General features: G+C 28.7%; 2 protein-coding genes across 2 annotated transcripts; one reads left to right on the forward strand and one right to left on the reverse strand.

Moving 5' to 3' along the window:
• Window positions 1–3,081: 3,081 nt before the first annotated feature.
• On the forward strand, window positions 3,082–10,997 carry LOC123292554. Its single transcript, XM_044873266.1, has 3 exons — window positions 3,082–3,689; window positions 4,718–5,259; window positions 10,921–10,997. Exons 1-3 carry the CDS (start codon window positions 3,082–3,084, stop codon window positions 10,995–10,997), a joined length of 1,227 nt encoding a protein of 408 aa, XP_044729201.1.
• A 2,715-nt stretch (window positions 10,998–13,712) lies between these two features.
• On the reverse strand, window positions 13,713–17,111 carry LOC123292555 (myb-like protein AA). Its single transcript, XM_044873268.1, has 3 exons — window positions 16,976–17,111; window positions 15,289–15,421; window positions 13,713–14,423 (listed from the first exon to the last, which is right to left on the reverse strand). The coding sequence occupies exons 1-3, from the start codon at window positions 17,109–17,111 to the stop codon at window positions 13,961–13,963; spliced, it is 732 nt and encodes a 243-aa protein (XP_044729203.1). The 3' UTR covers window positions 13,713–13,960.
• Window positions 17,112–18,229: the final 1,118 nt, after the last annotated feature.

The raw sequence follows: 18,229 nt of genomic DNA on the forward strand, positions 1-18,229 counted from the left end.
GCTCAAAATTAGTATCGATCTGGATTTACGAATACTTAAAAAGTCCTTCATTGGCAGAGATCGGGCTCCTGTACTGAATTGATGTTATAATCATCCAGAGACAAAGCTTTTAAGTAATTCAAGCGACTAAGCGAAGCTTAAAAATACAAATAGAATTATTTGAATAAAATATTATTCCATTCGTTATCGGCACGCTATAGTACTAAATATTGTTCCATTTGTATTTAAGCATTTTGAAAAGAATTAAAAGATGCATCACTCTTTATACCTCATATATTAAAAATTTAAAATATAGATAGAGATATTATTTATTTTTTCAATATAGATAGATACAACTTCAAATTCGATTTCGACAGTAAATTAATAATACATCTTTGTGAAGAAACAGAACAGCAGAAGAATGTTCTATATTTTTATTTATTTACCTATATTTAGGAAACACATTTCTTCTTACCAACTATTCTATGTGTCAAAAAGATATGTGGGGATTTAAGTTTACAGTTGTTGAGAAACTTTTCATTTCATCGATATATTATATTATAACAAAAAAACAGGCCGTGGATAGGATCTGGTGCGACCCACACAGGTCCAATAACTTCCGAGCATAATAAACAGTGATAAAAAAGAAAACTAACCCGACTCAAAACGACTCGACCGATTGATATGAAATTCCTTTCGGACCATATTGCCGTTGATACGCTTCGATCGGCACGCTTCGATCAACGAAGTCGATATCATTTTTTGTGAGGTTTTAATTGAACCTGAAAACTTAGATCGAATTCGATGCCGATACAAGATGTGAGCCTTCGAAATGAACATTTTTCATTTTAAGCATTTTCCTCAATTAAATTTATTTATCTAGTTATAAGCAGATGTCAACTTAAAAAAAAATCATCCTGTATACACAGTATACGTTTTTTCATTCATTTCATGTTATTTTAATATTATGTTAATTAAAACGTTCAAATTTTCATAGAATTTTTCATAAATTATTCGACGCTATTTCTTGGTAATAAAATATAAAATAACATTTTAGTTAAGTATTATAGAATTTAATAATATTTATCATTAATGCTTGTAGATAGAATGGAATTTATGTAGATAAATAAATAAAAAGCTCATAAATATAAATATTCTTTGTAAAAGCTTCTAATTAATTTGTATATTTTCATTACAGGCATGTCTACATTGTGCGATTTTAAAATTTTAATAGTTTACTTCTTATCAAATTTCATGCTTTAGACAGGATCAGTGCTAGTGTTTCTGCTCAAGAATTATAGGGAAATTTATCTTTAGTCAAAACGGGAAAAAAACTCACCGTCTTGAGAAGTTGAGAAATTAATTCCGTGCGCTAGGCAACTAAGAAAAACACACATACAACACGTAGATGATAGATTATTCCACACTCAAATTCTAGTATAACCGAAGTTTTCGACATCACAAACCAAGATAATGAAAAGGGCCTAAAACTCAACAAAAAATTATTCGAACTTTTACTAAAGCGGCCATTCAGACAGTTGAAACTACTGACAAAACCAATCACGCTTACATAACTTAAAATTTATTAAAATAAAATGTCGGTGAATTGAGTCTATGGAAAACGAACGCCTCTTTAAAAAATGTAAAAAAGCTGGAGAATGGAGAATGGGGATCGACGGAGAATGAGCGTGCTTTCTCGTTATCGAGAAATATTGTCACTAAAATAATAAACCGCCTATCAGATGATGCTGTTTATAAGAGAAAGCCTTGAATTCAATTTTTAAATCTTTATTGATATTTTGTGGATTACTGGTACAATTTTAGTTGGCATACTTTGCTCACATTAAGAAAATTGTACTGATTCGTTTAATCGAAAGTCTGTGATGTTATTAACATAATAATTTAAAAGTGAACAAAATTTAAAAAACCCCCGAAAAATTTTTCGTGTACGGAACCCTAAACTTGCTCTTGAACCGTGTATAAGAACACTCTCTATTAAATACCTTTTTCCTTAGAGCCTTCTCCAAATTGAACCGATTATGTGGATTATCGCCTATTTAGGAGCTACGATGCCACAGGCAGAATATTTTGATACATTTAATTGTCCGAGCTTCTGTATAAATTATAATCACTTAAATAAAAAACTTTTATGTATATTTATTTATATAAATGGAAATCTTGAATCTTTGAAAATCAAAAATCAAACAAGTCTCATTTCATCGTGATAACGATATTTACTTTAATTATACGTCATAATTTATCTTTTCACGTGAGTTATAAAATAAATTAAAGAGATAAATCCTTAATAATATATCATTGTATTTGTAAATACTATTTACAATAGGAGATGGTTGCGTTTTTGTAGTATAAAATATCTACTAAATCTTTTCTTTCCTCTCATAAACATTATGTTCCTATGCATATTTTAAGGATTAAATTTGTCATTCAATTTCTGTTCATAAAAATAAATATTATACTCTAATCAAAAAAGGAAAATCAATCACTTCAGTTTTTTATCATACAATATCTATAAAAGAAAAACTGACTGACTGTGATTGTGTAATTTTAATTTGCTCGGACAAATGCAGTTTTAAATAAATTACATATTTTGGAAATTTTTCAGCGTAATAAAACAATAATTTAATTATAATTAAATGCATAACACTAGATTAATATAAAATGAAAACTGCAACAAAACTTAATCGCTTTAGGAAATTTTAATCCTCTAAAAATTTGTAAATCCGACACAATCCGACGTGGTTATTCAATTTCAAGAATAAAAGAACTATCAATACTAATTAATTTTGCCTTTAGCCAGTTTACCCCGCCCCCCGTCTTCTTTTTTTACTCAAATTTACGTAAAATGTTTATTTAATTATATTATTAGATTATTTTATTTTTATTTTTTTTAAGAATGATTTATACAATACTTGAAATAATAGAATAATTTTGGAATAATTTTAATAGATTAATAAAATGCATATTTATTATATACACAAATATTTACCTCAAATTTTTGTTTATATTTATGCATTTAAACAGATAAAAATCACTTGATTCATTTTAGAAATCAAAACACAAAGTTTCATTTCTGCAAAAATCATGGACAAATTAATTACAAACGATATTTGTGTAAAAATTGTACAACAATGTGATCCAGACAATATCAATGTCCTGAACAATAATATACAAATCGAAAAAATTCATATAAGAAAATTTAGTGATGAACAAAAAGGTTTTATGGGTGAACATTTTCATTTAGAAATTTTTACAAACGATAAAAAAAGTTATACATTTTTTATTAAATCGAAACCGATATCATTACCAAGTTTTGAAGCATATGTGAATGAACTTGGAATATTTAAGAAAGAAATTAAAATATTTGAAACACTGTTAGAAACATTACGAAAATTTAGTGTAACAAGAGCATGGTGCCCGAAATCATATTATATATTTGAAAATGATGGAATTATTATGGAAAATTTAATGCGAAAAGGTTACAAAACGTTAAATCATCGTGAATATTTTACGTATAATCAATTAAAATCATTTATAAAAACATTAGCTGCATTTCATAGTACATCAATTATTTATGAAGAATTAACACGAAAAAATACAAATATGAAAAATTTTAAATTATCTGATAAGTATGCACATTTTTTAGACGAAAGTGCTTATCATAATGAACAGACACATGTTCGTTCAAAATGGTATGTATATTTTAATGTTGGAATCAATTTTTTGAAAGCCCAAACACTCGGCGCAAATGAAAAACCAAAATTTATTTGTAATCATACATAATATCAAATTCAACTGTCCCAATTTTTAATCTTTCCCTTCTTGGGTGAATTTAAAAATAAATTTTAAAAGGGATGAAAAGTGGATTAATGTTTTATTTGAGAAATCGATTTGAGTTGATAAGAAACAATTCACTATAGACCAAGAACCCGAACCTACATATCAATTTTCTATCTCCTGTAGTTACTTACGCCTTACAGCAAAATAAATTTGTTATGTTTTAGAAAAATCTACGTACTCTAAAACATAAAACCTCAAAATTTGAGTATGTATTAAACTGTTTTTTGACACCCTGTCTCCTCGATTGATAAAACTTTCTCTTTCGCGTTTTTCAAAAACAGGAAGAAAAAGTTAACTACTAGGTTACAACCAAGAACTTTTCACAACGAAGTCACAAAAATAAGGAAACTTTGGAATTTTAAGTTTTTCACTTGGCATTCCATTTTTGCTGAAAATCGTTGGAGCCATTTCTGAGATCGTTGATATATATAAATAATATAAATAAATAAATAAATAAATATATATATATACCGATATCTCCTCGATATCTCATCTCAGAAATGGCTCCAACGATTTTCATGAAAATGAGTATGTAGGTTTTTTTAGGGGCGAAAAGCCGAAAAGTCGATCTAGATAGGTTTCATTTGTAAAAACGTCGTTTTATCATCGTCTTTTCCTGAAAATTGAAGCGTACACTGCAAAATATGACTCTTCCTGACATCTATTGGTGTATATCGTAGTTAACGAAATAAAGTACATTACCGGGACATTCAAGTTCGTATATTTATATTCAAAATTTGTGTCTTTTTAACTCAAGAAATACCAAACAAAGCTCAGTCATCCAGATATTGATTATCTTATTCAGTGAAAAAAAAATTCAATGATTTGCCAGAACCCAATTGAAGCTTATCATGTCTAATCCGATTTTCTTCCTTTATAGGCTAATAAGCAACACCGAAGCGTTTTTAACATGTGCAAAAGATTTAAAGATCATAAAACCAGAATACGAGCAACAAATACGTAATTTATTAATGGATTTACCTGATCGTATGAAATCTGCTAGAAAATATCGTGAAGTTATGAATCATGGTGATTTGTGGTGTAATAACATGATGTTTTGTGGCGATGAAAAAGATGCTAATAATTTAAAATGTTTATTTGTTGATTTTCAATTTTGTCGTTATTCGAGTCCTGCACAAGATCTTATGCTTACATTATACACAACGACAAATCGTGAATTTCGTACAAAATACTATGAACATTTTGTAAATATGTACTACGATGCATTAACGACCGAATTAAAAATGTATTCGTTAAATATTAACGAATTATATTCAAAAAATGATTATTTACAATCATGTAAAGAATATCAAAAAATTGGTATACTTGAAGCTACGTTATTTACAATGTTAGTATTCTTTCGACCAGAAGACATTGATCACATGTATTTGAATGAAAGCGATTTTTGGAAATTTAATTTAGGTAATAAAAGTGATTTTATATTAAATATACTTCGAAATGATGAACATTTAAAAGAACGTGTTTGTGAAATATTTCAAGATATTGTTCAGTATGTTTTGTAAATCGTACCCTCCATGGGAGCTGTAGAGCAGGCATGGGCAAATGTGACTCAGAGAAGTCCCTTATACTTCTGCAACTAAATAACGAGCAAGACAGCGACAACCTAACCAGTGTCAACCAATAATACGAGTAAGACAGAGAGACAACATTTTTTTTCTACCTATCTCATTACTATTAGAGAAACTGAGATAGGTAGAAGAGTCGCATATCCGTCTCGCTTCTTCCTCTATGAGCAATGTGGACTTGGATAAAGAGACACACCATAAAGTTTATGGCACACAAGAAAGTTATAACAATGGTGACTTCAACTTAAAATAACTTGCCCATGCCTGTTGTAGAGAAAATTAAGTTTTATTTAAACAACAATTTTATTGTAACAATCATGAAAACTCGACGAAGAATTCTATAAAACTAAATGATGTATTGTTATTACTTTATATGCTACGTGACAATAACAAGAAAAATTAACAATAAAGAAAACGAATTCAGTATTTATATTTTTGATGCATTTAATAATCAACACTATTTGATTTAAGCTTTTTCGAAGTGCTTCTGTGGCCGCTCCCAAAAGTCAAGGGATCGGTTTGCAATGAAATTTGGCATTACATTAGACTTGCATTATGAAACATTAGACAAGAGTCAAATTTTTTAAATTATTGTACATTTTTATAAATTATAAAAAAATGTAATATAAATATTATTTACAAAGCTACACGTCTAAGTTTTCTTTTTAAATAATGAAAGAACGCGATAAAAATTCATTTTAGTTTAAAAATCGATTTGTTTATTTCAAATCATAGTTTAAAATCTGTTTATCTTACTAGTGTAATCTAACCTTGTAAGAAACCTTATACAGTGTAATTAATTAACAAAGATTATATAAAATTTATAATACTTAATATTATTATTATAATTTTACAATATATCATAAATTATTAAATTATTATACAAATTTAATTTTATGTTTACATTTTCGAACTATTGTATACATATACTTAATAGTACTTTCTCCAAAAAAAGTTAATTCAAAAAATTTATTATTAAATTTTTAATTCTACATTACTGTATTTGTATGTGCCATCATAAATTATGCTATATTAAATCAATCATAGTGCTTTTCAGCATTCATCTTGAGTCTCCAATACTTTCATTAGTTCGGGCTCCAGAAGGATTCCTCGGAAAATTTATATCCACTTTATTTTCTAATTTAAAACCAAGATATCTGTATTTTATGTCCAGAAATTTTTTTATGAACCATAAATTTAGAATTTTTTGACAAACGAAAATCTAATCTAGTATAAAATGATATATCGTTTTAGTTTGGGAGGAAACAATGCGCAAATTTAAAAATATTGGAACTTCGAAATTCTGACGGACTTTTTATATAACGTGAAAAATTACTAGAAACTATTCTCTAAAAGACCAATCCAACGATACCAATTTTTATATTATAAGAGTTGAATATTTTGAAATCAATTGAAGTACAAAAGAAGAGTAGTACGAAATTAGAAGGATTTCTTTTTTAACATTTGGCAATGGAATCATATAAACATCCCTACGTTTTCCGAGGTCTGAGCCAAACGATGGTCAAACTTGTAATGTAATTTTCAAAAAACAAAATTGACCACTGGTAAAACGGTAAAGCGCTTTCCAAAAACATTCTAAATTAGCCTGGAGACTTCCTTCATAATTAAAATATATTACCAATAATAACAATTTATAACACTGAAGATCCAGACTTTGTATAAATACAACCAGTGCTCGATTTCTATATAAATCTTTGATGGCTTTCATCTTGGATATTTTTATAATTATTTGAAAAATAATCTGTTTGTTACATAAATGAGTTGAATTCCAACTTATTGGTTTAAAAATGAAATCTACAAACCAAGTTATACAAACAAGTCAACCTATACAGAATAGTACCCAGAAGGGCAGAAGGCAACAGTAAACATTTCAACTACCAATTTTTTTTTTCTAAGAGGTTCGAATGCCGTTAAGGCACATTCCTCCTCACTCCTCTTAGCAAATCAAAGCCTGTATATAATTTTTAAATTTTTTAACGTTCTCTAAGATACGATTTCGAAATTTCAACCAAAACAGGACGTAGGTGGTAAAAATCATAGCACATGTAGGTAGTAAACAATATAAATATTACATTAATTACACCATATTTCCATTCTAATATATTCCAATTATGTAATTAAGAACGTATTTATTACAAAAGCAAACACAGGAGTTAGTATAGTAAAGACGTTAAATGCCCACTCCTAGTCATACCTTATACTCTGTACCATTTCATTTTGAAGGCACGCCTGTCCAGAAATATCTTTAGAATAAATAATGTAATTATCGATCTGTCTGGCAAAATCATTATTGTTTGGATGTCCGGACACTCCGGGAAGCGATGGGAACGAGGAGGCTGGCAAATTAGCCAAAATGGGTGCATGTACTCTGTTAAATAGCTTAAAACCGTTTATTGGATTTCCAAAAAACACATTTAAAACTAAAATAAAGGAATGGATAGAACACGAGTCCAACCGCTCTTGGACCTTTTTCCATGATAAATAAAATATACAAATAATAGCATCTTATACAAGCTTTAATAGTGAATATTCAGCATTAATAGTGAATCTAATGATTTCGCTTTGCGTTGATTAAGAATTTCTGAAAAGTATAACTATAAACGTTGTGTGTAATACTGCTCTATATATTCCGGACTATTTTCCAAATAAGTAAAAATATTAAACAAAATGATTTATTATATTAATTTATAGTTTTAATTAATAAATATAGTACACGATCTTTATCATTAACAAAGATAATTAAAAAATAATATAGCGTTGCAAACCTCGAAAAAAAAGTACGTTATTTTATAATTATTTTGTGGTGGAAAAAACTTATGAACACATAAAATATATAGTCGAACTTGAGTAAGGAATATGCCAAGGCAAGAGCCATAGATAAGTTGTATTTAGTAAGGTCATTGCGTGACCATTATATTTGATCAAAGTGTTTAATTAAAGTAATCGAAAGCTCGATTTGTGCATGACAGCGGCAGTAATTTCATTTAAAGAAGTATATACTTCTTCCAAAATGATAATGTTGCACATCTGGTTCTTCAAATATAAAAAGCAGCAACTCACTAACCAATAGAGGACGATAATAAGTCATTTACAGAATGAAAATCAAATCAATATTATGAAAACCGAAACCTCAAAAGTATACTCACCAATTGAGCTTTGACGACCACCCAAATTCGAATGTAGTGCAGTATATGTTACATTCTAGGAATATGTTTTTTAATGAGAGAGCCAGGCCAAGAAAAATTCTTTGAATTTACTAAAGCTAATCATTTGAGGATTGGTTATAGTAATTGTGTACACACACATACTGCGGTCAGTCAATAGAACGATAGAACAGGGTTCAGATTGTATATTGCATATAAATAACAGTTATGACAGTCAGTCAGTTAAATGTTAGAACACGGCTGGTCATCCAGCCGAATATTGTCGGAAGTACATACATTTTTTAATATTTTTTGGTTGATTGACGGGAGTTGTTTCACAATATGGTTGGCTAACCATTTTATTTATGGTTAATATGCAATTAAATTATACAAAAGTATCTCTAATAAAATTTTCAAGTTTAATAAATAAATTGAATCTTATTTATTTATTGTACATACAATAGGGCTAACTGACCAGCTCTCTTTTCACATTTAGCTGACTGACTGTCATAACTGTAATTTATATGCAATATACAATATGTATAACAATTTTCAGCTCTCAAAAATTCATTTAAATGCCACGGAAATCATAACCGTTTCGATATCATATATCTGATCCCTGTTCGATCGTTCGCTTGACTGGCCGCAGTATGTATGTGTGTACAACTACTAAAACCAATCCTCAAATGATCAGCTTTAGTAAATTCAAAGAATTTTTTTTGGCCTAGCTCTTAAACCATAATGATAAGAATTATATTTTAATAAGTCATAGCAGTAATAGTGTACTGTTTCTAGGTACAGATAACTTTGACTACTCAGTGTAAATTAAATTTCTTAGATTCTTGTTTATAATTAACTTTAATTAAAAAGGTCAGAAAATATTTCACCTCGACAAAATCAAATATTACTAAGAAATCAACCTTTTTATAGAGATGAGCGAGACCAAGATCATAGTTACCTTGGTCTTGGTCTTAATCTTGACGATTGAATCTTGATATTGGTCTTGCATTTTTAGTTTTAGTCTTGATCTTGGTATTGGTCATACAAAAATATGTCTTGATGTTGTAGAATCGACTCTCACTCGACTCGACTCTTGCAGAGTTGAATCTTAGCCTTGATCTTGCAAAAATAATCTCAATATTGACCAATCGAGTCTTGTTTTTGATCTTGTCTCAACCAAGTATCAAACTTTTAAGTTTCGATTTAGTGTTTTTTTAGTGTTTGAAATCATACTTTTATCGATTATCTAAATTCTACATATATATATATATATAAAATAATGAAAACAGATGAAAACAGAGTCAAAATCTGTATCTTTTTGTATCCTTTTCTCTAATTTCTCATTTCTCTGGTTTTACTTAAAATGCGTGGGAAAAATTTACTGGGGTATAAAAAAAAGCTTATTGAAAAATTCTCTCGGGAGTTCATTATTTATTTTCTATAATGAACTTGTTTGGTAAAACTCTTGTTATGAGTCTTGATCTTGCATAAATATATCTTGATTTTTAACAGTTAGGTAAGCTGGTATCTATTTTTATACCATGTATATATGAAATATACATAGTATATTAAGTTTAGTCCCAAGTTTGTAACGCTTAAAAATAATGATACTAGGAAAAAAATTTTGTCATAGGTGTTCATAAAATCACCTAATTAGTCCATTTCCGGTTGTCCGTCCGTCTGTGGACACGATAACTCAAAAACGAAAAAAGATATCGAGCTGAAATTTTCACAGCGTACTTCCTTATCAAAAATTAAACAACTTTTGTTTGAAATATTTTTTCGTAAACATCACTGTTTACCCATGAGGGCGCCAATTAGGCGGAAATTTTATAATATGTACTATACTTGATTATAAGGTATGTATGTGTCACATGTATGTATGTGTTATGTTATAAAGAAATCAACACTGACTATACATGGTATTTCAACAATTAACTCTAGTCAATTGTTTGTTTTCACTTGTTTTGATAAAACTTAGTTTTATAAATGATTCATGATAGTGGAATATAATACAGCAAGCTTACGTGACAAAATTTTGCTGCAATTACCTTTAATTAAATATATTGTAAATATTTTTTGTTGAAAAATTGTAGTCACATGTTTTTTCAGTGAATCCAACGGCATTTGAAAGGAAATAATATAGGAAATAGAAAAAAGAATCGTTACTAGCTCTTAGTCAGCTGCAATATATAGATTTATTTTAATTAACAGAAAAATTTTTATTACATTAATTAAAAAATTAATTGTTTTTTTTTTATCGGATGAAAATTAATGAAAAAAACTGTATGGGTAAATTACTAAATATATTATTAATGCGAATGGATTTTTAGATACATTAGAGGAAATTGTAAGGAAATATGAAAAGAAATGGAAAGGGAAATGGTACAGGTTGACGGAAAATTATTGAATACGAGATGAAACCTATGTCTTTAAAAATATGCAATCTTCGACTATTTACTATATCATTGATTTTTCAATGGGTTTTATTTATTTCATATAAACATTCATAATACATATTCCGTATTTTAAACATGCTCCTCTTTATAAAACGACGTCACATTTTTCATTTAATAATAGACTAATATTAAATCAAAAAACAACAAAATACTTCAGACTACAGAGAATTTTTTTCTGCATTAAATTACAGGAGCTATTTTTTATTTAAATAGGATCAGTATGGCGTACTGAATGTAAATGCACAAAATCCTTACAAAAATAGGCGGAGGAAGTGCCTCTATTTTAAGGAAAACCGTTTTTGGCTATATCTCTATAACCGTGTACTTTAGACCAAATAATTAAATTTTCTATTACCATTATTACCATTTTTGGTCTATAGTGTACGGTTATAGAGATATAGCCAAAAACGATTTTCTTTAAAATGAAGGCACTTCCTCCGCCTATTTTTGTAAGGATTTTGTACATTTACATTCAGTACGTGATACTAATCCAATTTAAATAAAAAATAACTCCTGTAATTTAGTGCATTATGAACAAGAGTAATTATAACTTCTATATAACCTGTATTAAAAACAGCATTGTTCAAATTTACAGTGACACCCACCACGTGACGATAATGATAACAACGTTGACAATAATGACCTTTTTTGGTTGCTGTTAAAGAAATATGTCATTATTTACAACATTATAGTTTACATTTTCATTCAGTAACATGACTGATGACAAAAGATATCTAAATATATTTAACACCTTTTATACATAGCTCACATTTCAAAAGTCTTTTGTTTATGATTAATTTTGTAGATGAAAACGAAAAAGACCCAGTGGGCAACATCTGTAATTACTTAACTTTGTGCTTCATTTAATGATTGGATGCAGAGTTTCTGAGATATCGCAATATTTGGATGGATTTTAGTCAGTATCTCAAAAACTATTCGACCAGTCGTTAAATGCACGCGATTTTTGTTCTTTTTGGGTCAAAATTACCTTATATACTGAGTTTTATCAAAATTGAAGATAGATAAAATTTTTCGATTTTTTGCAATTTTTTTAAGGGGTACCCCTTTGATAAAATCGAGAAAATCGCAAAAAAATTTATGTTTTGGAATTTGATGAAACTCGGTGGATGGGGTAATTTTGACCCAAAAAGTATAAAAATCCGGTTAATTTAATGATTGAATGCAGAGTTTCTGAGATATCGCAAAATTTGGATCGATTTTAGTCCGTATCTCAAAAACTATTCGACCAGTCGTTAAATGCACGCGATTTTTGTACTTTTTGGGTCAAAATTACCTTATATACTGAGTTTTATCAAAATTGGAGATACATAAAATTTTTCGATTTTTTGCAATTTTTTTAAGGGGTACCCCTTTGATAAAATCGAGAAAATCGCAAAAAAATTTATGTTTTGGAATTTGATGAAACTCGGTGGATGGGGTAATTTTGACCCAAAAAGTATAAAAATCCGGTTAATTTAATGATTGGATGCAGAGTTTCTGAGATATCGCAAAATTTGGATCGATTTTAGTCCGTATCTCAAAAACTATTCGACCAGTCGTTAAATGCACGCGATTTTTTGGGTCAAAATTACCTTATATACTGAGTTTTATCAAAATTGGAGATACATAAAATTTTTCGATTTTTTGCAATTTTTTTAAGGGGTACCCCTTTGATAAAATCGAGAAAATCGCAAAAAAATTTATGTTTTGGAATTTGATGAAACTCGGTGGATGGGGTAATTTTGACCCAAAAAGTATAAAAATCCGGTTAATTTAATGATTGGATGCAGAGTTTCTGAGATATCGCAAAATTTGGATCGATTTTAGTCCGTATCTCAAAAACTATTCGACCAGTCGTTAAATGCACGCGATTTTTGTACTTTTTGGGTCAAAATTACCTTATATACTGAGTTTTATCAAAATTGGAGATACATAAAATTTTTCGATTTTTTGCAATTTTTTTAAGGGGTACCCCTTTGATAAAATCGAGAAAATCGCAAAAAAATTTATGTTTTGGAATTTGATGAAACTCGGTGGATGGGGTAATTTTGACCCAAAAAGTATAAAAATCCGGTTAATTTAATGATTGGATGCAGAGTTTCTGAGATATCGCAAAATTTGGATCGATTTTAGTCCGTATCTCAAAAACTATTCGACCAGTCGTTAAATGCACGCGATTTTTGTACTTTTTGGGTCAAAATTACCTTATATACTGAGTTTTATCAAAATTGGAGATACATAAAATTTTTCGATTTTTTGCAATTTTTTTAAGGGGTACCCCTTTGATAAAATCGAGAAAATCGCAAAAAAATTTATGTTTTGGAATTTGATGAAACTCGGTGGATGGGGTAATTTTGACCCAAAAAGTATAAAAATCCGGTTAATTTAATGATTGGATGCAGAGTTTCTGAGATATCGCAAAATTTGGATCGATTTTAGTCCGTATCTCAAAAACTATTCGACCAGTCGTTAAATGCACGCGATTTTTGTACTTTTTGGGTCAAAATTACCTTATATACTGAGTTTTATCAAAATTGGAGATACATAAAATTTTTCGATTTTTTGCAATTTTTTTAAGGGGTACCCCTTTGATAAAATCGAAAAAATCGAAAAAAAAATTTTGTTTTGGAATTTGATGAAACTTAGTAGATGGGGTACTAAGGAAGTGAGAAGAAAGACAATCTTATTACATTGCGTGTTAAGAGGGGCTATCTTGTCTTACTCTCATGTCGTAAAAAAAAACAATCGATTGCCACTGCCTATACATTTCAACAATTAACTCAGTCAATTGTTTGTTTTCATAACTTGTTTAACCTTTTATTTTATGCAAAAATAGGAATGGAAAGTTAAAAAGAAAAAAATACAACGGGCCTACTTAAACGACATTTCGCTAAGCATTGCATAAATGTACATGCTATTTGTCCGATGCCGGTAGAAATAAATAGCTTAATGGTGATACAATTGTTGTATTATACATAATATTATCATCATTGTTACTCCTAAATTCATCGTTTTGTTCTTGTTCTTGTTCCTGTTGTTGTTGTTGTTGTTGTTGTTGCTGATGTTCAGAATTATAATAACGGTAATTATAATAATAATTGTTATTATTATTGTTGATTGGTGATGTGTGCTGATGTAAACTACCACCATTAATCATACCATGTGTGGTATTATTTGCAGTACTATTATAATGATATGAACGATAATGAAAATTATTATTATTAGTAATAATATGAGATACTTGTTGTTCTGATTGTTGATCACGTTGCGAAGAAGTGTATTCATATGGTACATAATGTGGAGGTGCTGGAATTGGAACCTCTGTTGACGTTTGTTCTAACATATTTTCTAAATGTCGAATATATTTTATGGCAATTCTAAAAATGAAAAAAACAAAGTATAACAAAACTGATTGTTTAAGGTATTAACGATACACTACTTTAATTATAGAATACTACTTTAAATATGGATTGCATTTATGACTTACATTGAAAATTTAATATTATTGTCTCACAAATTTAAATAAATAATTATGATAATTTACATTTGAAAAATAATATTTGTGCAATTTGATTTCTTATTTTCACAATTTTTAATGCATTAAGTTTAATTAAATAGTTTTTTCTATAATTTTAATTTGACATTTTCTATAACATTAACATGTAAAGAATTGCAAATTAGTCATAACAGCCTCCTATAACGCCAAAATTTTTCACTGGAAGCGCTGGCATCAATTTTATTGTCCCTACCATGACTACGCACACAACGAATAACCATAGAATAGTATACATAAGGTATAACCATAGAATAGTAAGTGGATGCGATATGATGAATGAGAGAGAAGACTGTCAGTGAGTTCCCCTGTGTTCTTATCATAATCATATGTAAGTATGAGCATATGTATTAGTAAGTACAAGTACATATATGTATTAGACAAGGACACAGGGGAACTTACTGGCAGTCTTCACTCTCGCTTCGCATTTCGCCTCCACTTACAGGCAAGCGTTCTCTATCTTCATATCTCTATGGGTATTACACGATCATCTTAGTAAAGATGCAGTAGTCAACCTCGGAATCTAACGGAATAAGCTGAATTTGTACACAAATCTTTATTTTGATAGTACAAATGTTGGCTCAAAAGTCACAAATGGTGACGTGTGCGCTTCCTTAGATATTCAAGGCCAAAGGTAGCAAAAAGCATAAATAAAACGAATTCTGATTTTAGGAGCATATTGACAATACCTTAATGATTCTATCTTAGAAATTTTCTTCCCAGCTGGTTTATTTATTGGTAATCGTTGTCGCAAGCATTCAAATGCACGATTCATATCTCTCATTCGCAGGCGCTCTCTATCGCATGCAGTTTTTTTGTAATCTGAAAAAATATACAATAAATTATCCGTAGAATGAAAACTTTTCATTCTAAACACTTTTAAAATTTAATTTAGATTAAATGGTAATGTGTAGTCGTGACTTCAACGTAACTTCAAAATCAAGTCGATAAGTCGAATCAGAAACTGCATTAAATTGACACATCTCCTGCATACGGAGATAACTCCAGCTACAGTATGGGCCTGACGCCCATACTGCATTGACATGTCCGCCCTAAAATAAGATAAAATTCTGACACCAATAATCCTATTGAATCGTTAATTTTCGAAGTAAATGTTAATGAGAATTATCCGGTAGATATAAATGTTTTTTTTAGAAGGTTTCTAATAATTGATGTGAGTGTGTGTAGATCAGAATCACCGCTCGCTTCGCTTGAGGGAATAGTAACATTAGTAATAAGTATTGCGGACGAATCATTGCAGTATGGGCGTCAGGCCCATTCTGGTATATGATATTACAATACTTCTGGTGGATAGCTTTATTCAATACTGTAATATTACTTATGCTAACATAGATACCATAATATCTGTCTCTATATACCATACTAGCATTGTAGTAAACGCCATACATTTCTTATCGTGTACTTTATTAAACTACTAGTATAGACTAGAATTGAATAAAATCTTCCGTTTCCAATTCGGCACGTTTGTATTACATACAAGAGTCATATTCATATAATTTCAGGTAACATGCAAAAAATTAAAATTATAGTTTATCATTATAGAACCGGTCATTAATTCTGCTTAAATTAATTATGAATATTCAGCTCATTAACTTGGTAAGGAACATTTAAAACTAAGTCATTTCTAAAGTACCTACATATCATAAATAAATGTATAAAGTGAACCAAGTATTCTAGACAAAAAAATGATCATTGAATTACCTACATATAGATAAATCATTACTATAAGATAAAAATGGCTTTATTTCTGATGTCTTGCTATGGACATAGTGTCAGAAAATTATAAACTGTTGTCTTCTTATTAGTTATTACTCCAGCAAGTTTTTCCCTGTCCTACCCTTATCAAATTCCATAATTCACACCTAATTTTCAAGCTTATTATGTCTAGGTTTGACGAAAAATATACGTACGGTCTAAAAATGTACCGCTTAGGAAAAAACACGCTAGACAAATAATTTAACCAATATTCATACAAAACTGAAGAGTAAAATATTTTTCATATACAATTCGATTGAAAATACTCTTGTTTCAAGTTAAAAACTTTTATCCACCATTGAGGGCATTCTATAGCATTTAAAGCCGTTTACCTTTATCAAAATTGTGGTTAATTCTGTCTGAACTAAATAATAAACGTTTTATCTTTTAATTACACTATCTACTTTGTCTGCGGGACGTTCTAAGCAAATTTTCCAACAGTTTTTAATTAATAATAAAATATTAATAATTTCGTATTATCTTCAGATGCGATTACAATTGGGTGAAAATTAAGTATTGTTTACAATTAATTAATTAGTTTACAGTTAATTAATTAGTTACAGGCCAAACGCATTAAAAATAAAAATCTTAATTGTTTACCTCGTTCCATCTGCATAATTTTTTCACGCCATGGTTCAATTTTTTCGCCACTATTATCTTTACTTAGATGATTTTTATCTTGTTTTATTGACTGTTTTTGATTTGAATAACTTTTCATATAATTTATCGATGCCATTCGCAACTATATATTATTCCTTATTTCGTTTAATATCAGACACTTGAATCCAATTACTATTTTAAGTGATATATTAAATTTTAAAGGTATAATAATTATTCTAAAATATATTAAATATTTCATATAATACATAATTTTTTTAAAGTATACTCGTATTTACAAAATATGAAAAACCACTGAACCTTTTTAAATGAACACTCTTTTTTTTTTATAAATAATAAATCTTTTTAATTATTTTATGAATATTTAAACGATTAAAATCTCTAAATTAATTTCATGTTAGTTTTAATTTAAGTATTTATAAATTTAATGTAAGTTAATTTTAATATTTGCTTTTTAACTACCAAAATCAACATTTTTTAATGTTTGTAATAAACGAAAAGTTTGAAAAACTTTTAAATATAAGCATAGCATTTGAAAATATGAATATTTGTGTATAAAAAATCTTTATTTGCACAATCAGTGCAAATAAAATAAGTTAAATAAGCCGTAAAATAAGTTATTGTTAGTACATATTTAAGGCGTAACCAATTCCGTCCGCGGTATGTTTAGGGTAGCGGGTTCGATTCCCGCCATCGCAACAAAATTAATTTAATTAATAGTTGGGAATATTGGGACAGCCAATATAACCTAACCTAATCTAGTACATATTTATTAAGGTACTGCAATTATACTGGGTGGCTCAAGTTACAGTAGAACTTCAACAAATAGGATAACTTTATAATAATGACAATTTCTTAATACACTTATAGCCGAGAAAGCGTTTTTTTCTAGACACACGGTTTTGAAATTCTGGAAGACAAGTGAAAATAAACCATTGACTGAGTTAATTGTTTAAATATCCGATCCGGAGAAGAAAAAAGTTCGATACAAACCAAAATTGAAAATTCACTAATTAGAAAAGTTATTGTACGTTTTATATTTTCTTTTTATACTTACTACTTTTTAGAAAATTGAATAAACTGAACTAAAATAGAGTTCAGTGTTTTAATATCACTTTTTTAATGCAATATATAAAGCGTGTTTATTTTTTTTTAGTATTACAATTCCATAAGAAGTATTCTTATAAGATGAATTCACTTAAAATATATTCTGCTAACAACTGATAAAGAATGATA

Source organism: Chrysoperla carnea, chromosome 2 (assembly GCF_905475395.1).
Source record: "Chrysoperla carnea chromosome 2, inChrCarn1.1, whole genome shotgun sequence".
Lineage (NCBI taxonomy): Eukaryota > Metazoa > Arthropoda > Insecta > Neuroptera > Chrysopidae > Chrysoperla > Chrysoperla carnea.